At 45.6% G+C, this 24,482-nt stretch overlaps 1 protein-coding gene across 4 annotated transcripts in view; it reads left to right on the forward strand.

The window, feature by feature from the left end:
- The window catches only part of LOC129826640 (tight junction protein ZO-2-like), a 255,547-nt gene that overhangs the window by 137,944 nt on the left and 93,121 nt on the right, over positions 1-24,482 (forward strand). For all 4 annotated transcript variants that reach the window (XM_055887581.1, XM_055887585.1, XM_055887583.1 and 1 more), the window contains exons 2-4: positions 18,582-18,635; positions 21,964-22,088; positions 22,504-22,606. In XM_055887581.1, coding sequence (XP_055743556.1) covers positions 18,582-18,635; positions 21,964-22,088; positions 22,504-22,606 — 282 coding nt within the window. The remainder of the gene's footprint in view (positions 1-18,581; positions 18,636-21,963; positions 22,089-22,503; positions 22,607-24,482) is intronic.

Below are 24,482 nucleotides of genomic sequence, written 5' to 3' on the forward strand. Positions count from 1 at the left end.
TCCTTCTCTCGACAGTAGGGCCTGCCCCCCTCCTTCTCTCGACAGTAGGGCCTGCCCCCCTCCTTCTCCCGACAGTTGGGCCTGCTCCCCTCCTTCTCCCGACAGTAGGGCCTGCCCCCCTCCTTCTCTCGACAGTAGGGCCTGCTCCCCTCCTTCTCTCGACAGTTGGGCCTGCTCCCCTCCTTCTCTCGACAGTAGGGCCTGCTCCCCTCCTTCTCTCGACAGTAGGGCCTGCTCCCCTCCTTCTCTCGACAGTAGGGCCTGCTCCCCTCCTTCTCTCGACAGTTGGGCCTGCTCCCCTCCTTCTCTCGACAGTAGGGCCTGCTCCCCTCCTTCTCCCGACAGTAGGGCCTGCTCCCCTCCTTCTCTCGACAGTTGGGCCTGCTCCTCTCCTTCTCCTTTCCTTCATAATTGTGTAATCCCCGATTGTGAATGACGAACAGGGCAGTCCATTTTATTGTATTGATCTATTCTAATTATAATCTCAAAATGGTAGGTAGTAGGTACCCTATATCTGTCCACCAAATCCAAGTAGTCTTATCAGTCTAATTTGGCCTACTTGGAGTGTTTGATTTGATACTGGAGTCTTACTCTAGTCTTACTGGAGTCTGACACATAACCAAAAAGACATTACGTCATTTACAATGGCAATAACACAAAGATGAATGGATGCACATGCTGTGTTAGTGTTGCTACAAGATCTGAATGAACACCACTCACATGGAGAAGAAATGAATCATGACATCTCTGATGATTATTCTACTGACTCTGAGACTCCAGCCTGAACCTACAGCTCCGAACCCTAAGCGTATAAAAAGCCTGAACGGTGCTCACTGAGCAGGTGCCCGCGCCACCACCAAATGAAACGGTGAGACGGGAGAGAGGAAGGGACGGCACCGCTGGGATAGAACAAGCCGGTGACAATGCTACGGGACGATTATCAGCACAAAATATCATCACTAAGAGAGCAGTCCTTTACAAGCAAAAACTATATCAGCAACACTCACCAGCTTTCATTGTTAACGAGACATGGACATGCTCCAACTGATGCCATTGCGTGAAGACACACACCATGTAAGCACGAGCTGACAATAACAGACTATTTTTGACTGACTGCTGTCATATCGACACATATCGATTGGATTAATTATTGTGTCATTATTGCTTTTGTGCTGATTTTCACTATCACTATGATATAAGAGTTCACTATCATCTCTATGATATAAGAGTTCACTATCATCTCTATGATATAAGAGTTCACTATCATCTCTATGATATAAGAGTTCACTATCATCTCTATGATATAAGAGTTCACTATCATCTCTATGATATAAGAGTTCACTATCATCTCTATGATATAAGAGTTCACTATCATCTCTATGATATAAGAGTTCACTATCATCTCTATGATATAAGAGTTCACTATCATCTCTATGATATAAGAGTTCACTATCATCTCTATGATATAAGAGTTCACTATCATCTCTATGATATAAGAGTTCACTATCATCTCTATGATATAAGAGTTCACTATCATCTCTATGATATAAGAGTTCACTATCATCTCTATGATATAAGAGTTCACTATCATCTCTATGATATAAGAGTTCACTATCATCTCTATGATATAAGAGTTCACTATCATCTCTGATATAAGAGTTCACTATCATCTCTGATATAAGAGTTCACTATCATCTCTGATATAAGAGTTCACTATCATCTCTATGGTATAAGAGTTCATTATCATGCCTATTGTTAGGTTCTAATTCTTTGATCGCCTGCCTGGACTCAATTTTTCAATAGGATACCTAATATCATGTAAACGTTTTACATTACCCTCTCTCCCTCAGTGACATGAATAAGTATATTTAATATTCTCAGAACCTAAACACTATGATTTAAGAGTTCATTATCATGCCTATGATTTAAGAGTTCATTATCACCCGGGTTTACTCAGTTAATTATCATGTATTTATTGTGTGTTTGTCTGTCCATGTATGTGTCTGTCTGTCTCTATGCATTTGACCTTTAGTGTGTGTGTGTGTGTGTTTGCGTTCATGACAGAGATGTTTTCTGGCACAGCGGAGAGCAGCCTGTCTGAAGCTGTGAGGGCCACCTGCAGACAACCCTCTGATCTACAGTAGTCCTGACCCCTCACACACACACGCATACGCGCACGGGTTCGCACGCACGCACACACAAACACACGCATGTTGTAAGAAAAGCCCCTGTATGAGTCAAGAAGAGAAGATGTAGAGAGAGGAAGGGATGGGAAGGAGCGAGGGAGGAAGGAAGGAAAGGAGAGATGAAGAAATACAGCAGAGAGGACAGAAAGAGAGATACAGTTTCCATGCTACGGGAGCTACACTGTAGATATTGTACTTTCAATTTCACATCAACAAACGGCTGTTCCATTTCCAACAATAGATTGATGATTCATTTGCACTGTCCTTGTTAAGTACATTCCGAAAATACATTTCATGAATAAACTGTTAGATGTTACTTTTATAGACCGATTTCCAGAGACACTAACTTTTCAGCAGAGAGGAGAAGGTGCTTTGACTCTTCAGATTCAGCATGTCTTATTGTGCACTTTTTACTTCCTAATATAATTTATTAAAAGCCACCTGACTGTAGACTATATGTTATGATGATGTCATCCATTTCAGAGATGATGGGAGAAGAGAAGTGCCTTATAAACCTGATGACAGCAGTCTAGTTCATGTCTGACAGGGTGGTGGAGCTATGAGCTGTTATGAATGCTTATAGCAAGTCTATGAATTCCTATAGCGAGTCTTAAGCTGCAGTTAGGATATGAGACAATATATAGCATATATATATATATATATACACTACCGTTCAAAAGTTTGGGGTCACTTAGAAATGTACTTGTTTTTGAAAGAAAACAATTTTTTGTCCATTAAAATAACAACAAATTGATCAGAAATACAGTGTAGACATTGTTAATCTTGTAAATGACTATTGTAGCTGGAAACGGCTGATTTTTAAAAGAATGGAATATCTACATAGGTGTACAGAGGCCCATTATCAGCAACAGCATAAAACTGATGTTCTTATTAAAGCAATAAAACTGTCCGCCTTTAAACTAGTTGAGTATCTGGAGAATCAGCATTTGTGGATTTGATTCCAGGATCAAAATGGCCAGAAACAAAGACCTTACTTCTGAAACTCGTCAGTCTATTCTTGTTCTGAGAAACGAAGGCTATTCCATTCGAGAAATTGCCAAGAAACTGAAGATCTGGTACAATGCTGTGTACTACTCCCTTTACAGAACAGCGCAAACTGTCTCTAACCAGAATAGAAAGAGGAGTGGGAGGCCCTGGTGCACAACTGAGCAAGAGGACAAGTACATTAGTGTCTTGTTCTGAGAAAGACGCCTCACAAGTCCTCAACTGGCAGCTTCATTAAATAGTACCCGCAAAACACCAGTCTCAACGTCAACAGTCAAGAGGCGACTCCAGGATGCTGGCTTTCTAGGCAGCTGCTGACCCAAAGCCTGCGACTCGTCTTAATCAATCAGTGTGATTTTGTTTCACTGAATCTCCCTCTGTATATTTGATTAGGCTAATTGATCTCTGGCTGGATGTGGTATAGCGCACCTGTCACTGATCAGAAACGTTTAGCATGCTATCGTGTAGCCTAAATCAACTGTTTATCTATTACTGAATAGAAACATTTAGCATGCTATCATGTAGCCTAAATCAACTGTTTATCTATTACTGAATAGAAACATTTAGCATGCTATCATGTAGCCTAAATCAAGTGTTTTTCTGTCATTGAACAGAAACATTTAGCATGCTATCATGTAGCCTAAATCAAGTGTTTTTCTGTCATTGAACAGAAACATTTAGCATGCTATCATGTAGCCTAACTAAAGTGTGTTATTTGGCTCTTGATTCACGTATAGGCTATATATAGGAGCCTTATATAATCTACCCACCATCGAGCTGTTGGAGCACATTCTGTTTTATCTAATGTAACTTACTTCAAGATGATAATCAATCATTCATTCATGTCGTTTCACAGCATATGAGTCATGTATGCGTTTAAATACAACCAAGCATTTTATTTTGAAAACAAATAAAGGTAGCATTGAATAATTAAACAATAGGCCTAAATAAATAAGTAGATTGTCTGTTAAACATCCATGTGAATAATCGCTCAAAAGACCTGAGTTATGAATGTATGTTTTATTCAGAAATGATCATGTGTTTCATTTCTGGGTCTTTTTTCCATAGTTTACAAGGTCCAACAAGGCACTTTAGCAGGGCAGTTATATTTTGTTAGGATGTATCAGAGTTAACAGATGATGATGAACTGATTCTGAGATGTGATGTCCGTCATGGTTTCATTGATCATCATTCACTTCGGCTTATTCGTAGTGCGCTTCGGCTTATTCGTAGTGCGCTTCGGCTTATTCGTAGTGCGCTTCGGCTTATTCGTAGTGCGCTTCGGCTTATTCGTAGTGCGCTTCGGCTTATTCGTAGTGCGCTTCGGCTTATTCGTAGTGCGCTTCGGCTTATTCGTAGTGCGCTTCGGCTTATTCGTAGTGCGCTTCGGCTTATTCGTAGTGCGCTTCGGCTTATTCGTAGTGCGCTTCGGCTTATTCGTAGTGCGCTTCGGCTTATTCGTAGTGCGCTTCGGCTTATTCGTAGTGCGCTTCGGCTTATTCGTAGTGCACACTTCGGCTTATTCGTAGTGCACACTTCGGCTTATTCGTAGTGCACACTTCGGCTTATTCGTAGTGCACACTTCGGCTTATTATTCGTATCGCAATTTGGAAAATTTCAATGATCAGAAAAATGTGTTTCATGGCGACATTTCTTTGGCCCGACCAGTACTGGAACCTGGCGCCGCTCGTGTCTGTTTCTTCTGCCGAGAGGGATCTGTAGTAAAAGGTACGCAGACACTCCGTTTTTTTTTTCTTAACACGACAAGCCAGAAACCCGTCGATATGACCGGGCCCCATCGGGTTCAGGCGGAGAAGGACAACTCTAACCCAGTGTCCTTCAGCTAGGCTCAGTTTACAACTAGTAGAGATTAAAGAGAGGCAAGAAGGCTGCATCAAAACACAACACAACAATACAATACACACAATACACACAACAAAACACACATCTACACAACATCATGCACACAACACAACAATGGAATACACACAACACAACAAAACACACATCTACACAACAATACAATACAATACACACAATACACACAACAAAACACACATCTACACAACATCATGCACACAACACAACAATGGAATACACACAACACAACAAAACACACATCTACACAACAATACAATACAATACACACAATACACACAACAAAACACACATCTACACAACATCATGCACACAACACAACAATGGAATACACACAACACAACAAAACACACATCTACACAACAATACAATACAACACACATCTACACACATCTACACAACAATACAATACAATACACACAACACAACAAAACACACATCTACACAACATCATGCACACAACACAACAATGCAATACACACAACACAACAAAACACACATCTACACAACACACAATACAACACACATCTACACACATCTACACAACAATACAATACAATACACACAACAAAACACACATCTACACAACATCATGCACACAACACAACAATGCAATACACACAACACAACAAAACACACATCTACACAACACACAATACAACACAACAAACATCTACACAACAAGGCATAACAACGCAACACAACAGATGTACAAAACATTGACAGTACACAGGCCAAACATTCCTCCTAGTTCAACTATGCACTCATTACACACACAACACCAACCACTTTCCTCTCTCTCTGCCCCCCCCCAATCCCCTCATCCCTTGTTGGTGTGTAATTGGAGGTCTCTGCCTACAGATATTTGCCCTCAGTCAGTCATGAGGACACACAATTAGGCTCGTGTATGTGTGTGTGTGTGTGTGTGTGTGTGTGTGTGTGTGTGTGTGTGAATTTAGGGCAGCATTGTATTAGGATTACGTAAAGCTGGAGGGAGCCGGGGAATTGGGATAATTTGATGTTTCCTGAGAGTAGAGAGAGAGGGGGGGGGGTGTGTGAAGGGAGAGGGGATAATTACTTGACTCATTGGAAAGAATTAACAAAAAAACTGAGCGAACTAGAATGCTATTTATCCCTTAACAAAGAGTACATTGTGGCAGAATACCTGACCACTGTGACTGACCCAAACTTAAGGAAAGCTTTGACTATGTACAGACTCAGTGAGCATTGCCTTGCTATTGAGAAAGGCCGTTGTAGGCAGCCTGTCTTCTCTTGAGAGCCATGTCTATGTGCACACTGCCCAGAAAATGAGGTGGAAACTGAGCTGCACTTCCTCACCTCCTGACAAATGTATGACCATATTAGAGACACATATTTCCCTCAGATTACACAGAACCACAAAGAATTTGAGGTGAAATATCATAGCAAGATGTCAGACCTGTTTCCAAGCATACCAGTGGAACACTGACAACATTGTAAATATGAATCTGTTTATTTATCTTCCTACTTTAACTACAGCGTTTTCACATTGTGTTACAACACTGTACACAGACAATAGTAGAACATTTGAAATGTCTAGATGTTTTAAAAACTTTTGAGTGTAATGTTTACTTGTTAATTGCCCTTTTTTGTTTATTGTCTATTTCACTCGTTTTGCCAATGTAAATATGTTTCCAATGCCAATAAAGCCCTTAGGAGACAGAGAGACAGAGAGAGAGAGAACGAATAGTAGAGGAGTGAAAGGAGAGTGTTGCGGGAGGGAGGGAGGGAGGGAGGGAGAAAGGACGTGTCGGACGGATGAGAGACCCTGACTCCCGTACCGACCGCCGCCCGCATGGCTCGTGTTGTGTAGCGAGGCGGTTGACGTGTTGACAGCTCTCCGCAGGAAGTGGGTTCACACTCAGGACTCTGCGGGGAGGAGGAGGAGGAAGCGTGAGTTGTGTTTATTTTTAGTTGCCCCTGGGTCGACTAATCTGTTATGCCACGCCAGCTTAATGGGATTGAGCCGTCTCCAGTAGGACTGTAGGACCGACCGGAGGGCTGCTCGCTGGGTTCTCTGCTGCGCCCCAACGCACCATGGCGTCAGGGTCTGAACCAAACCAGCCTAGTCTGGTGCCATACAAACAGAGCACTGAGCCATGACTTGAACGTAGCCGAGCTGAGGCATGGATAAGAAACGTCAGCGGGTGTCGATGAGATGAGCCATGGATCTGGACTGCCTGCAGTTGGGGGACTGGTGTTCGGCAGCACGGGGGAGTCCATGGCTGCACCACATGGATGAGGGCCACGTTGGAGGGGGCCGGGACCAGGGCCGGTGGAGGGCAGCAGGTTGGCCAGGTAAAGCTGGACCCAGGCTGGAGGGGCCTCTCCTGGGAGGACCGCGGCTCAACCCGGAGGAATTGAGAAGCACCGTGGTGGTGCTCTACACCCCTGCTGGAAACACCTGCTTCCTCCAACTGGTACTAGAGAAGAAGAGAGATGAGTACTCACCTCCTTAGAGGACAAAGTCTCTAGCTCTGAACCGTAGAGGACAAAGTCTCTAGCTCTGAACCGTAGAGGACAAAGTCTCTAGCTCTGAACCGTAGAGGACAAAGTCTCTAGCTCTGAACCGTAGAGGACAAAGTCTCTAGCTCTGAACCGTAGAGGACAAAGTCTCTAGCTCTGAACCGTAGAGGGCAAAGTCTCTAGCTCTGAACCGTAGAGGACAAAGTCTCTAGCTCTGAACCGTAGAGGACAAAGTCTCTAGCTCTGAACCGTAGAGGACAAAGTCTCTAGCTCTGAACCGTAGAGGACAAAGTCTCTAGCTCTGAACCGTAGAGGACAAAGTCTCTAGCTCTGAACCGTAGAGGACAAAGTCTCTAGCTCTGAACCGTAGAGGACAAAGTCTCTAGCTCTGAACCGTAGAGGACAAAGTCTCTAGCTCTGAACCGTAGAGGACAAAGTCTCTAGCTCTGAACCGTAGAGGACAAAGTCTCTAGCTCTGAACCGTAGAGGACAAAGTCTCTAGCTCTGAACCGTAGAGGACAAAGTCTCTAGCTCTGAACCGTAGAGGACAAAGTCTCTAGCTCTGAACCGTAGAGGACAAAGTCTCTAGCTCTGAACCGTAGAGGACAAAGTCTCTTCCTGCTCTCTCGCGCTCTCTCTCTCTCTCTGCTCTCTCTCCCTGCTCTCCGCTTTCCCCTTAGATCTCTTTCCCCTTGCTCTCTCCTAAACTCGCTCTCAATTATTTTCCGCTCCCTGGCTCTCTTGCTTGTCTTCGTTTGGTTGTAGACTAGTTGTTTGATTGTAGACTAGTTGTTTGATTGTAGACTAGTTGTTTGGTTGTAGACTAGTTGTTTGGTTGTAGGAGCGAGTGTCACAGTATGTTAAGTTGCATATCAGTGAAGTTGTTCCGGCAGCTAGCTACACCTGTGGTTGAAAAGTGTGCTGCTCCTAGAAACACTTTTTACTTATTTGAATTTACTGATGAATGATAGAGACTCATACTCCCAGAGATCTCAGTCAGTGTGTGTGTGTGTGGTGTTTGTGATGAGAAGATCTCCCACTCCATCTCTCGTGCTAGCAGAGTGGGTGAGGATTTTTGCATCATATGGAGGTTGTTGGCATTTAGCTGTGTGATTTGCACGACAGTCAGTCAGTCAGTCTGTCAGTTAGTCCGTGGACAGATGGGTGGGGGGTGGGAACAGTTGTTTCCGGGTGGGTCGGGGGAAGCAGTGGGTCAGGTCAGTCCATCCTGTGGGTCCAGTAGGCGTGTTCTACACTACATCTGGCTCCCTGGACCAGATAGGAACAGACCGAGATATGTCCTCGTTCCGTTCACACTGGATACAGGAGATAGCAGAGGATAGTACCCATGCCATTCACACCGGATACAGGAGATAGCAGAGAGGATAGTACTCATGCCATTCACACTGGACACAGGAGATAGCAGAGAGGATAGTACTCATGCCATTCACACTGGACACAGGAGATAGCAGAGAGGATAGTACCCATGCCATTCACACTGGATGCAGGAGATAGCAGAGAGGATAGTACCCATGCCATTCACACTGGATACAGGAGATAGCAGAGAGGATAGTACTCATGCCATTCACACTGGATACAGGAGATAGCAGAGAGGATAGTACTCATGCCATTCACACTGGATACAGGAGATAGCAGAGAGGATAGTACCCATGCCATTCACACTGGACACAGGAGATCGCAGAGATGATAGTAGCCAGGGGGAGACCGGAGAGAGGATAGTACTCAGGGGGAGACCGGAGTTAGCAGAGAGGATAGTACTCATGCCATTCACACTGGATACAGGAGATCGCAGAGTAGATAGTAGCCAGGGGGAGATCGGAGTTAGCAGAGAGGATAGTACTCAGGGGGAGACAGGATATAGGATAGTACTCAGGGGGAGACAGGAGAGAGGATAGTACTCAGGGGGAGAGAGGATAGTACTCAGGGGGAGAGAGGATAGTACTCAGGGGGAGACAGGAGAGAGGATAGTACTCAGGGGGAGAGAGGATAGTACTCAGGGGGAGAGAGGATAGTACTCAGGGGGTGACAGGAGAGAGGATAGTACTCAGGGGGAGACAGGAGAGAGGATAGTACTCAGGGGGAGACAGGAGAGAGGATAGTACTCAGGGGGAGACAGGAGAGAGGATAGTACTCAGGGGGAGACAGGAGAGAGGATAGTACTCAGGGGGAGACAGGAGAGAGGATAGTACTCAGGGGGAGACAGGAGAGAGGATAGTACTCGGGGGGAGACAGGAGAGAGGATAGTACTCGGGGGCAGACAGGAGAGAGGATAGTACTCGGAGACAAGAGAGAGGATAGTACTCAGGGGGAGACAGGAGAGAGGATAGTACTCAGGGGGAGACAGGAGAGAGGATAGTACTCAGGGGGAGACAGGAGAGAGGATAGTACTCAGGGGGGGACAGGAGAGAGGATAGTACTCAGGGGGGGACAGGAGAGAGGATAGTACTCAGGGGGAGACAAGAGAGAGGATAGTACTCAGGGGGAGACAGGAGAGAGGATAGTACTCAGGGGGAGACAGGAGAGAGGATAGTACTCGGGGGGAGACAGGAGAGAGGATAGTACTCGGGGGGAGACAGGAGAGAGGATAGTACTCGGGGGGAGACAGGAGAGAGGATAGTACTCGGGGGCAGACAGAGAGGATAGTACTCGGAGACAAGAGAGAGGATAGTACTCAGGGGGAGACAGGAGAGAGGATAGTACTCAGGGGGAGACAGGGGGAGACAGGAGAGAGGATAGTACTCAGGGGGGGACAGGAGAGAGGATAGTACTCAGGGGGGGACAGGAGAGAGGATAGTACTCAGGGGGAGACAGGAGAGAGGATAGTACTCAGGGGGAGACAGGAGAGAGGATAGTACTCAGGGGGAGACAGGAGAGAGGATAGTACTCAGGGGGAGACAGGAGAGAGGATAGTACTCAGGGGGAGACAGGAGAGAGGATAGTACTCAGGGGGAGACAGGAGAGAGGATAGTACTCAGGGGGAGACAGGAGAGAGGATAGTACTCAGGGGGAGACAGGAGAGAGGATAGTACTCAGGGGGAGACAGGAGAGAGGATAGTACTCAGAGGGAGACAGGAGATAGCAGAGAGGATAGTACTCATGCCATTCACACTGGATACAGGAGATAGCAGAGAGGATAGTACCCATGCCATTCACACTGGATACAGGAGATAGCAGAGAGGATAGTACTCATGCCATTCACACTGGATACAGGAGATAGCAGAGATGATAGTACTCATGCCATTCACACTGGACACAGGAGATAGCAGAGATGATAGTACTCATGCCATTCACACTGGACACAGGAGATAGCAGAGATGATAGTACTCATGTCATTCACACTGGACACAGGAGATAGCAGAGATGATAGTACTCATGTCATTCACACTGGACACAGGAGAGAGCAGAGATGATAGTACTCATGTCATTCACACTGGATACAGGAGATAGCAGAGATTATAGGACTCATGCCATTCGCACTGGACACAGGAGATAGCTGTCAGCCAGCCAGATAGTAGACAGAGTAACGACTTTGTTTACTAGTGGATCACCAGGTGCATACTGATTGTGTACAGGACTTAGTGAAGCAGCATGGTTGTCCGTATGGGACCCTGATCCTGGTTAGTTTGCCTGCCGCAGAGAGATTAGCTCATAGTTTCTGTGTATTTGTGCTGCAGAGACCATAAACAGCTTGGTTATCAAGACACGGTCCACAGCGGTTGGTTGCGCTGCTCCGCTCTGACCCAGACCCTCGCCTTTCTGTTCTGCTCGTACCGAGACCCTCGCCTTTCTGTTCCGCTCGTACCGAGACCCTCGCCATTCTGTTCCGCTCGTACAAAGACTCTCGCCATTCTGTTCCGCTCGTACAAAGACCCTCGCCGTTCTGTTCCGCTCGTACAAAGACCCTCGCCGTTCTGTTCCGCTCGTACAAAGACCCTCGCCGTTCTGTTCCGCTCGTACAAAGACCCTCGCCGTTCTGTTCCGCTCGTACAAAGACCCTCGCCGTTCTGTTCCGCTCGTACAAAGACCCTCGCCGTTCTGTTCCGCTCGTACAAAGACCCTCGCCGTTCTGTTCCGCTCGTACAAAGACCCTCGCCGTTCTGTTCCGCTCGTACAAAGACCCTCGCCGTTCTGTTCCGCTCGTACAAAGACCCTCGCCGTTCTGTTCCGCTCGTACAAAGACCCTCGCCGTTCTGTTCCGCTCGTACAAAGACCCTCGCCGTTCTGTTCCGCTCGTACAAAGACCCTCGCCGTTCTGTTCCGCTCGTACAAAGACCCTCGCCGTTCTGTTCCGCTCGTACAAAGACCCTCGCCGTTCTGTTCCGCTCGTACAAAGACCCTCGCCGTTCTGTTCCGCTCGTACAAAGACCCTCGCCGTTCTGTTCCGCTCGTACAAAGACCCTCGCCGTTCTGTTCCGCTCGTACAAAGACCCTCGCCGTTCTGTTCCGCTCGTACAAAGACCCTCGCCGTTCTGTTCCGCTCGTACAAAGACCCTCGCCGTTCTGTTCCGCTCGTACAAAGACCCTCGCCGTTCTGTTCCGCTCGTACAAAGACCCTCGCCGTTCTGTTCCGCTCGTACAAAGACCCTCGCCGTTCTGTTCCGCTCGTACAAAGATCCTCGCCGTTCTGTTCCGCTCGTACAAAGACCCTCGCCGTTCTGCTCCGCTCGTACCCAGAACCTCGCCGTTCTGCCCCGCTCGAACATTGACCCTCACCGTTCTGCTCCTCTCGAACCCAAACCCTCGCCATTGTCTCCTCTCTAATGTCTCCTCTCTAATGTCTCCTCTCTAATGTCTCCTCTTTAATGTCTCCTCTCTAATGTCTCCTCCCTAATGTCTCCCCTCTAATGTCTCCCCTCTAATGTCTCCTCCCTAATGTCTCCCCTCTAATGTCTCCTCCCTAATGTCTCCCCTCTAATGTCTCCCCTCTAATGTCTCCTCCCTAATGTCTCCTCCCTAATGTCTCCTCCCTAATGTCTCCTCCCTAATGTCTCCTCCCTAATGTCTCCCCTCTAATGTCTCCTCTCTAATGTCTCCTCTCTAATGTCTCCTCTCTAATGTCTCCTCTCTAATGTCTCCTCTCTAATGTCTCCTCTCTAATGTCTCCTCTCTAATGTCTCCCCTCTAATGTCTCCCCTCTAATGTCTCCCCTCTAATGTCTCCCCTCTAATGTCTCCCCTCTAATGTCTCCTCTCTAATGTCTCCTCTCTAATGTCTCCTTTCTAATGTCTCCTCTCTAATGTCCCCTCTCAGACACAGACACGTTGTCTAAGAAGTGTTTTTAACAGGGTCTGATCTCAACTGTGCTGGAGCTGCCGGCTTCCATCAGTGTCATCAGCCTCCTACTAGTGTACTGGCTGTGGGTCTGTAGAACCAAGGGTTTGCAGTACATTGTCATGTGTTGTTAGGCTATGCACGGTATGGTACACACACACATGAAAACATGCACACACACACACATACACAGAGCGAGAGAGAGAGACCATCCCCACTAATTGTGTGTCCTCATGACCAACTGAGGGCAAATGTCTGGGGATGGGGAGGGGGGCAGAGAGAGAGGAAGGTGGGACACTGAAGGATGAGAGAGGGAGAGGGTTATAGAGGGAGGTGGGACACTGAAGGATGAGGGTTATATAGAGAGAGAGGGGGGTGGGACACTGAAGGATGAGAGAGGGAGAGGGTTATAGAGAGAGAGAGAGGGAGGTGGGACACTGAAGGATGAGAGAGGGAGAGGGTTATAGAGAGAGAGAGAGGGAGGTGGGACACTGAAGGATGAGCGAGGGAGAGGGTTATAGAGAGAGAGAGAGGGAGGTGGGACACTGAAGGATGAGAGAGGGTTATAGAGAGAGAGAGAGAGGGAGGTGGGACACTGAAGGATGAGAGAGGGAGAGGGTTATAGAGGGAGGTGGGACACTGAAGGATGAGAGAGGGAGAGGGTTATAGAGAGAGAGGAGGTGGGACACTGAAGGATGAGAGAGGGAGAGGGTTATAGAGAGAGAGGGAGGTGGGACACTGAAGGATGAGAGAGGGAGAGGGTTATAGAGAGAGAGGAGGTGGGACACTGAAGGATGAGAGAGGGAGAGGGTTATAGAGAGACAGAGAAAGAGGGATGGAGAGAGATAGGAGGAGAGGAATGGTGTGTTGGAAGGAATCTCTTGATAGTGTTGTGTATGTAATGAGGGCATAATTGAACGAGGAGGAATGTTTGGCCTGTGTACTGTCGATCTGTTGTGTTGTGTAAATGTTTTGTGTTGTGATGCAGCCTGCCTCTAATCTCCAGTACAGGGATTATAATCTGAGCCTAGCTGAGGAACACCAGGTAGAACCATGCAGAGGTGGGACTGACTGTTTGTCATTTTAGCTCGGGGGATTCAATCTTGCAACCTTTCGGTTACTAGTCCAACGCTCTAACCACTAGGCTACCTGCCTCCTCTAACCACTAGGCTACCTGCCTCCTCTAACCACTAGGCTACCTGCCTCCTCTAACCACTAGGCTACCTGCCTCCTCTAACCACTAGGCTACCTGCCTCCTCTAACCACTAGGCTACCTGCCTCCTCTAACCACTAGGCTACCTGCCGCCCCACTGAGTGGTTAGTGAATAACAAACCGTGGTCAATAGATCTCAATGTGACCGATGGGATTTCACAGCGATTTCACATTGATGGGGATGTGTGTCTGTTTCCACGGTATCCTGGAGCGCTGTGTGTTTGACTAGATACTCCCATTCCACGGGCCTATTTTTGGGGCTGTGTTTTGGACCAGGGTGACAATTTGCTTCGAGAAAATACGTGTCTTTTCCATGACTGCATCTCTCTGGCTGATGTCTACAGTAGTTTGTATACGTGGGTCATTCCGTGTGAACATGGGACAGGAATGTCCGTGGATTTTTTTTTCCCAGTTTGCAGAACGAAATAAATGTATTAAAATATATGTTGTCATGCAAATACATGTCATGGTCATTTTGTATCTGAATGTGGCAGTAGATGATGTGTTACTGTAGTTCACTGTTGCTTTACCCCTTCCTTCATGTACCTAGTGTGTTACAGTAGTGTTCACTAACCCAGTGTGTTACAGTAGTGTTCACTAACCCAGTGTGTTACAGTAGTGTTCACTAACCCAGTGTGTTATAGTAGTGTTCACTAACCCAGTGTGTTAATATAGTAGTGTTCACTAACCCAGTGTGTTAATATAGTAGTGTTCACTAACCCAGTGTGTTATAGTAGTGTTCACTAACCCAGTGTGTTATAGTAGTGTTCACTAACCCAGTGTGTTATAGTAGTGTTCACTAACCCAGTGTGTTAATATAGTAGTGTTCACTAACCCAGTGTGTTAATATAGTAGTGTTCACTAACCCAGTGTGTTAATATAGTAGTGTTCACTAACCCAGTGTGTTAATATAGTAGTGTTCACTAACCCAGTGTGTTATAGTAGTGTTCACTAACCCAGTCTGTTAATATAGTAGTGTTCACTAACCCAGTGTGTTAATATAGTAGTGTTCACTAACCCAGTGTGTTATAGTAGTGTTCACTAACCCAGTCTGTTAATATAGTAGTGTTCACTAACCCAGTGTGTTAATATAGTAGTGTTCACTAACCCAGTGTGTTACAATAGTGTTCACTAACCCAGTGTGTTAATATAGTAGTGTTCACTAACCCAGTGTGTTAATATAGTAGTGTTCACTAACCCAGTGTGTTATAGTAGTGTTCACTAACCCAGTGTGTTAATATAGTAGTGTTCACTAACCCAGTGTGTTAATATAGTAGTGTTCACTAACCCAGTGTGTTACAGGAGTGTTCACTAACCTAGTGTGTTAATATAGTAGTGTTCACTAACCCAGTGTGTTACAGTAGTGTTCACTAACCCAGTGTGTTAATATAGTAGTGTTCACTAACCCAGTGTGTTATAGTAGTGTTCACTAACCTAGTGTGTTAATATAGTAGTGTTCACTAACCCAGTGTGTTATAGTAGTGTTCACTAACCCAGTGTGTTATAGTAGTGTTCACTAACCTAGTGTGTTAATATAGTAGTGTTCACTAACCTAGTGTGTTAATATAGTAGTGTTCACTAACCCAGTGTGTTATAGTAGTGTTCACTAACCCAGTGTGTTATAGTAGTGTTCACTAACCCAGTGTGTTAATATAGTAGTGTTCACTAACCCAGTGTGTTAATATAGTAGTGTTCACTAACCCAGTGTGTTAATATAGTAGTGTTCACTAACCCAGTGTGTTAATATAGTAGTGTTCACTAACCCAGTGTGTTAATATAGTAGTGTTCACTAACCCAGTCTGTTAATATAGTAGTGTTCACTAACCCAGTGTGTTAATATAGTAGTGTTCACTAACCCAGTGTGTTACAATAGTGTTCACTAACCCAGTGTGTTAATATAGTAGTGTTCACTAACCCAGTGTGTTAATATAGTAGTGTTCACTAACCCAGTGTGTTATAGTAGTGTTCACTAACCCAGTGTGTTACAGTAGTGTTCACTAACCCAGTGTGTTAATATAGTAGTGTTCACTAACCCAGTGTGTTATAGTAGTGTTCACTAACCTAGTGTGTTAATATAGTAGTGTTCACTAACCCAGTGTGTTAATATAGTAGTGTTCACTAACCCAGTGTGTTACAGGAGTGTTCACTAACCCAGTGTGTTATAGTAGTGTTCACTAACCCAGTGTGTTATAGTAGTGTTCACTAACCCAGTGTGTTAATATAGTAGTGTTCACTAACCCAGTGTGTTATAGTAGTGTTCACTAACCCAGTGTGTTAATATAGTAGTGTTCACTAACCCAGTGTGTTAATATAGTAGTGTTCACTAACCCAGTGTGTTTATACAGTAGTGTTCACTTACCCAGTGTGTTAATATAGTAGTGTTCACTAACCCAGTGTGTTATAGTAGTGTTCACTAACCCAGTGTGTTATAGTAGTGTTCACTAACCCAGTGTGTTTATACAGTAGTGTTCACTAACCCAGTGTGTTATAGTAGTGTTCACTAACCCAGTGTGTTATAGTAGTGTTCACTAACCCAGTGTGTTAATATAGTAGTGTTCACTAACCCAGTGTGTTATAGTAGTGTTCACTAACCCAGTGTGTTATAGTAGTGTTCACTAACCCAGTGTGTTAATATAGTAGTGTTCACTAACCCAGTGTGTTAATATAGTAGTGTTCACTAACCCAGTGTGTTAATATAGTAGTGTTCACTAACCCAGTGTGTTATAGTAGTGTTCACTAACCCAGTGTGTTAATATAGTAGTGTTCACTAACCCAGTGTGTTAATATAGTAGTGTTCACTAACCCAGTGTGTTAATATAGTAGTGTTCACTAACCCAGTGTGTTAATATAGTAGTGTTCACTAACCCAGTGTGTTAATATAGTAGTGTTCACTAACCCAGTGTGTTAATATAGTAGTGTTCACTAACCCAGTGTGTTAATATAGTAGTGTTCACTAACCCAGTGTGTTAATATAGTAGTGTTCACTAACCCAGTGTGTTAATATAGTAGTGTTCACTAACCCAGTGTGATAATATAGTAGTGTTCACTAACCCAGTGTGTTAATATAGTAGTGTTCACTAACCCAGTGTGTTACAGTAGTGTTCACTAACCCAGTGTGTTACAGTAGTGTTCACTAACCCAGTGTGTTACAGTAGTGTTCACTAACCCAGTGTGTTACAGTAGTGTTCACTAACCCAGTGTGTTACAGTAGTGTTCACTAACCCAGTGTGTTACAGTAGTGTTCACTAACCCAGTGTGTTAATATAGTAGTGTTCACTAACCCAGTGTGTTAATATAGTAGTGTTCACTAACCCAGTCTGTTAATATAGTAGTGTTCACTAACCCAGTGTGTTAATATAGTAGTGTTCACTAACCCAGTGTGTTACAGTAGTGTTCACTAACCCAGTGTGTTACAGTAGTGTTCACTAACCCAGTGTGTTACAGTAGTGTTCACTAACCCAGTGTGTTACAGTAGTGTTCACTAACCCAGTGTGTTACAGTAGTGTTCACTAACCCAGTGTGTTACAGTAGTGTTCACTAACCCAGTGTGTTACAGTAGTGTTCACTAACCCAGTGTGTTACAGTAGTGTTCACTAACCCAGTGTGTTAATATAGTAGTGTTCACTAACCCAGTGTGTTAATATAGTAGTGTTCACTAACCCAGTCTGTTAATATAGTAGTGTTCACTAACCCAGTGTGTTAATATAGTAGTGTTCACTAACCCAGTGTGTTATAGTAGTGTTCACTAACCCAGTGTGTTATAGTAGTGTTCACTAACCCAGTGTGTTATAGTAGTGTTCACTAACCCAGTGTGTTATAGTAGTGTTCACTAACCCAGTGTGTTAATATAGTAGTGTTCACTAACCCAGTGTGTTAATATAGTAGTGTTCACTAACCCAGTGTGTTAATATAGTAGTGTTCACTAACCCAGTGTGTTAATATAGTAGTGTTCACTAACCCAGTGTGTTACAGTAGTGTTCACTAACCCAGTGTGTTTATGTAGTAATATTCACTAACCCAGTGTGTTTATGTAGTAATATTCACTAACCCAGTGTGTTAATATAGTAGTGTTCACTAACCCAGTGTGTTAATATAGTAGTGTTCACTAACCCAGTGTGTTACAGTAGTGTTCACTAACCCAGTGTGTTTATGTAGTAATATTCACTAACCCAGTGTGTTTATGTAGTAATATTCACTAACCCAGTGTGTTAATATAGTAGTGTTCACTAACCCAGTGTGTTAATATAGTAGTGTTCACTAACCCAGTGTTTTTATGTAGTAATATTCACTAACCCAGTGTGTTTATGTAGTAATATTCACTAACCCAGTGTGTTTATGTAGTAATATTCACTAACCCAGTGTGTTTATGTAGTAATATTCACTAACCCAGTGTGTTTATGTAGTAATATTCACTAACCCAGTGTGTTTATGTAGTAATATTCACTAACCCAGTGTGTTTATGTAGTAATATTCACTACTAACCCAGTGTGTTCTCTCCACAGAGCTCAGGAATGGAGGAGACTGTTTGGGAGCAGCACACTGTGAACCTACAAAGGGTGAGATGACCTTTAACCTTTATATGTATTTGACCTGGAATCTCTCCTACGCTCTCTCCGTAGTGAAGCGTCAGAGTGTGTTGTTCCTAGCCGTCAGTAAAGGCCACAGCTACTGTGTGTTAGCTCTCACCAGGTGTGTCCGTTTGTCCTTGCGTGTGTCTGTCTGTGAACTCCCTGAGTGTTAATTACAGTAGTTTACTGAAGCTCTATAGGCAGGCGGGCGGGCGGGCGGGCAGGCAGGCGATGTCTCTGTGGTCACTGACAGTATCAGATAGCATCAAAATGTCTTGTTTCCCCCTGGATAGACAGGATATGTCTTGTTTCCCCCTGGATAGACAGGATATGTCTTGTTTCCCCCTGGATAGACAGGAGATGTCTTGTTTCCCCCTGGATAGAGAGGATATGTCTTGTTTTCCCCTGGATAGACAGAGATGTCTTGTTTCCCCCTGGATAGACAGGAGATGTCTTGTTTCCCCTTGGATAGAGAGGATATGTCTTGTTTCCCCCTGGATAGAGAGGATATGTCTTGTTTCCCCCTGGATAGACAGGACATGTCTTGTTTCCCCCTGGATAGAGAGGACATGTCTTGTTTCCCCCTGGATAGAGAGGACATGTCTTGTTTCCCCCTGGATAGAGAGGACATGTCTTGTTTCCCCCTGGATAGACAGAGATGTCTTGTTTCCCCCTGGATAGAGAGGATATGTCTTGTTTCCCCTTGGATAGACAGAGATGTCTTGTTTCCCCCTGGATAGACAGGAGATGTCTTGTTTCCCCCTGGATAGACAGACATGTCTTGTTTCCCCCTGGATAGACAGGACATGTCTTGTTTCCCCCTGGATAGAGAGGATATGTCTTGTTTCCCCTTGGATAGACAGGAGATGTCTTGTTTCCCCTTGGATAGACAGGAGATGTCTTGTTTCCCCTTGGATAGACAGGAGATGTCTTGTTTCCCCTTGGATAGACAGGAGATGTCTTGTTTCCCCTTGGATAGACAGGAGATGTCTTGTTTCCCCTTGGATAGACAGAGATGTCTTGTTTCCCCTTGGATAGAGAGGATATGTATTTTTTCCCCTTGGATAGAGAGGAGATGTCTTGTTTCCCCTTGGATAGAGAGGAGATGTCTTGTTTCCCCTTGGATAGACAGAGATGTCTTGTTTCCCCTTGGATAGAGAGGAGATGTCTTGTTTCCCCTTGGATAGAGAGGAGATGTCTTGTTTCCCCTTGGATAGACAGGAGATGTCTTGTTTCCCCTTGGATAGACAGGAGATGTCTTGTTTCCCCTTGGATAGACAGGAGATGTCTTGTTTCCCCTTGGATAGACAGGAGATGTCTTGTTTCCCCTTGGATAGACAGGAGATGTCTTGTTTCCCCTTGGATAGACAGGAGATGTCTTGTTTCCCCTTGGATAGACAGGAGATGTCTTGTTTCCCCTTGGATAGACAGGAGATGTCTTGTTTCCCCTTGGATAGACAGGAGATGTCTTGTTTCCCCTTGGATAGACAGGAGATGTCTTGTTTCCCCTTGGATAGACAGGAGATGTCTTGTTTCCCCTTGGATAGACAGAGATGTCTTGTTTCCCCTTGGATAGACAGGACATGTCTTGTTTCCCCTTGGATAGACAGAGATGTCTTGTTTCCCCTTGGATAGAGAGGAGATGTCTTGTTTCCCCTTGGATAGATAGAGATGTCTTGTTTCCCCTTGGATAGAGAGGAGATGTCTTGTTTCCCCTTGGATAGAGAGGGTATGTCTTGTTTCCCCTTGGATAGAGAGGAGATGTCTTGTTTCCCCTTGGATAGACAGGAGATGTCTTGTTTCCCCTTGGATAGAGAGGATATGTCTTGTTTCCCCTTGGATAGACAGGAGATGTCTTGTTTCCCCTTGGATAGACAGGAGATGTCTTGTTTCCCCTTGGATAGACAGGAGATGTCTTGTTTCCCCTTGGATAGACAGAGATGTCTTGTTTCCCCTTGGATAGAGAGGATATGTCTTGTTTCCCCTTGGATAGACAGGAGATGTCTTGTTTCCCCTTGGATAGAGAGGAGATGTCTTGTTTCCCTTTCTCTCTCTCTCACACACACGTTGGAACCTCAAGCTGTCTGCCCCCCCCTCCCACTACCCATTCTCGTCCCATCTATATGGTTGTATTCAGCCCGTTAACCCATCCAGTGCTACCCCTGTCTACCTACCTGTCTACTCTCTCATTCCATTTCAACCCGTTAACCCGTCCAGTGCTACCCCTGTCTACCTACCTGTCTACTCTCTCATTCCATTTAAACCTGTTAACCCGTCCAGTGCTACCCCTGGCTACCTGCCTCTCTACCTGGCTACCTGTCTGTCTACCTGTCCCTCTACCAGTCTACCTGTTTCTCTACCTGTCTACCTGTCTGTCTACTCTCTCATTCCATTTCAACCCGTTAACCCATCCAGTGCTACCCCTCACTACCTTTCTGTACCTGTCTCCCTGTCTCTCTATCTGTCTACCTGTCTCTCTACCTGTCTACCTGTCTGTCTACTCTCTCATTTGATTTCAACCCGTTAACCCATCCAGTTCTACCTCTCTCTACCTGTCTCTCTACCTGTCTGGCTACCTGTTTCTCTACCTGTCTACCTGTCTCTCTACCTGCCTGGCTACCTGTCTACCTGTGTCTCTACCTGTCTCTACCTGTCTGGCTACCTGTTTCTCTACCTGTCTGGCTACCTGTTTCTCTACCTGTCTACCTGTCTCTCTACCTGCCTGGCTACCTGTCTACCTGTCTCTCTACCTGTCTGGCTACCTGTTTCTCTACCTGTCTACCTGTCTCTCTACCTGCCTGGCTACCTGTCTACCTGTCTCTCTACCTGCCTGGCTACCTGTCTACCTGTCTCTCTACCTGTCTCTCTACCTGTCTCTCTACCTGTCTCTCTACCTGTCTCTCTACCTGTCTCTACCTGTCTCTACCTGTCTCTACCTGTCTCTACCTGTCTCTACCGGCCTGGCTACCTGTCTCTCTACCTGTCTCTCTACCTGTCTCTCTACCTGTCTCTCTACCTGTCTCTCTACCTGTCTCTCTACCTGTCTCTACCTTTCTCTACCTCTCTCTACCTGGCTCTACCTGTCTCTCTACCTGTCTCTCTACCTGTCTCTACCTGTCCGGCTACCTGTCTCTACCTGTCCGGCTACCTGTCTCTACCTGTCCGGCTACCTGTCTGGTTACCTGTCTGGCTAACTGTTTCAACCCATTTCAGTGTATTTGTATTCTCCATTTCAATGCTGTATATTTTTATTTGCCCAAACCCCAACTAAATTCTCTCTCTCTGTGTCCATCTCTCTCCTCCCTCCCTCCTGTAGGACTCCAAGATGGGGTTTGGTATTGCCGTGTCGGGGGGACGGGACAACCCCAACGTGGATAACGGAGAGATGTCAATCATCGTGTCAGACGTCCTACAGGGTGGACCAGCTGACGGACTCCTGTTGTATGCTACACCACTTCCTCTTACATCATCAACTAACCAGACCTCACTGAGTTTTTCAAAACTTTAATGCTTATTTTTTTGCCGAATACGTCAGGAAGTCCGTTAAGGGGATACCGTCACTGTGGTTGCTGGTACCGGAAGCCATCGGGTCTCATTTCAATAGTGTGAAGTCACTTACTGGTCTCTCGTCCTTCATCTGCACTGATCTAATAAATAAAAAAACACTATACGGTTAAGCAATATGGTTGACATCGTCTTTCATCTACGCAGATGACTGAAAAGAGACCAGGATAGGAAGCTACTTTTGCCTAAAGAAATGCAGCAAGGCTGTTCCAGGATTGATGAGATTCTAATGTACTCTTTCATGTGTGTTTTGTTGTTCTATGTTAACGTTATGTTGTGTTCTCTCCTCCAGTGAGAAAGATCGTGTGATCCAGGTCAACTCCATCCTCATGGACAACGTGCCTCATTCTTTCGCTGTGCAGCAGTTACGCAAATGTGGGAAGACCGCCAAGATAGTGAGTATCAGTGTGCATAGTGTTGATGTTGTTAGTAGCTAGCTGAGATGTTCAAAAGTAGACAAGATGGTGAGTACCATATATGATAGAATATGTTAGGCCATAAGGACATTGTCAATATGACAATCTATTCAACATATGAACACAGGGATGGCATAGCCTTGACATTCATCCTGCTGTAGCTGCTAGCTTAGCCATGGACAGACAGACACAGACAGACACAGACAGACACAGACAGACACAGACAGACACAGACAGACACAGACAGACACAGACAGACACAGACAGACACAGACAGACAGACAGACAGACACAGACAGACACAGACAGACACAGACAGACACACACAGACAGACACAGACAGACACAGACAGACAGACAGACAGACACAGACAGACAGACAGACACAGACAGACACAGACAGACACAGACAGACACAGACAGACACAGACAGACACAGACAGACACAGACAGACACAGACACAGACAGACAGACAGACAGACAGACAGACAGACACAGACACAGACAGACACAGACAGACACAGACAGACACAGACAGACAGACAGACACACACAGACAGACACAGACAGACACAGACAGACAGACAGACACAGACAGACAGACAGACACAGACAGACAGACAGACACAGACAGACAGACAGACACAGACAGACAGACAGACACAGACAGACAGACAGACACAGACAGACAGACACAGACAGACAGACAGACACAGACAGACAGACAGACAGACACAGACAGACAGACAGACAGACAGACACAGACAGACAGACAGACACAGACACACAGACAGACACAGACACACAGACACAGACACACAGACAGACACAGACAGACACAGACAGACAGACACAGACACACAGACAGACACAGACAGACACAGACAGACAGACAGACAGACAGACACAGACAGACAGACACAGACAGACACAGACAGACAGACAGACAGACAGACAGACAGACACAGACAGACACAGACAGACAGACACAGACACAGACACAGACAGACAGACAGACACAGACACAGACAGACACAGACAGACACAGACAGACACAGACAGACACAGACAGACACAGACAGACACAGACAGACAGACAGACAGACAGACAGACAGACACAGACACAGACAGACACAGACACAGACAGACAGACACAGACAGACAGACAGACACAGACAGACAGACAGACACAGACAGACAGACAGACACAGACAGACAGACAGACACAGACAGACAGACAGACACAGACAGACAGACACAGACAGACAGACAGACAGACAGACACAGACAGACAGACAGACAGACACAGACAGACAGACACAGACACAGACACAGACACAGACACAGACAGACACAGACAGACACAGACAGACACAGACAGACACAGACAGACAGACACAGACAGACAGACAGACAGACAGACAGACAGACAGACAGACACAGACACAGACACAGACAGACACAGACAGACAGACAGACACAGACAGACAGACACAGACACAGACAGACAGACACAGACAGACAGACAGACACAGACAGACAGACAGACACAGACAGACAGACAGACACAGACAGACAGACAGACACAGACAGACAGACACAGACAGACAGACACAGACAGACAGACAGACAGACACAGACAGACAGACACAGACAGACAGACACAGACAGACAGACACAGACAGACAGACACAGACAGACAGACACAGACAGACAGACACAGACAGACAGACACAGACAGACAGACACAGACAGACAGACAGACACAGACAGACAGACACAGACAGACAGACAGACACAGACAGACAGACACAGACAGACAGACAGACACAGACAGACAGACACAGACAGAC

Source organism: Salvelinus fontinalis, chromosome 28, assembly GCF_029448725.1.
Source record: "Salvelinus fontinalis isolate EN_2023a chromosome 28, ASM2944872v1, whole genome shotgun sequence".
Taxonomy (NCBI): Eukaryota; Metazoa; Chordata; class Actinopteri; order Salmoniformes; family Salmonidae; genus Salvelinus; species Salvelinus fontinalis.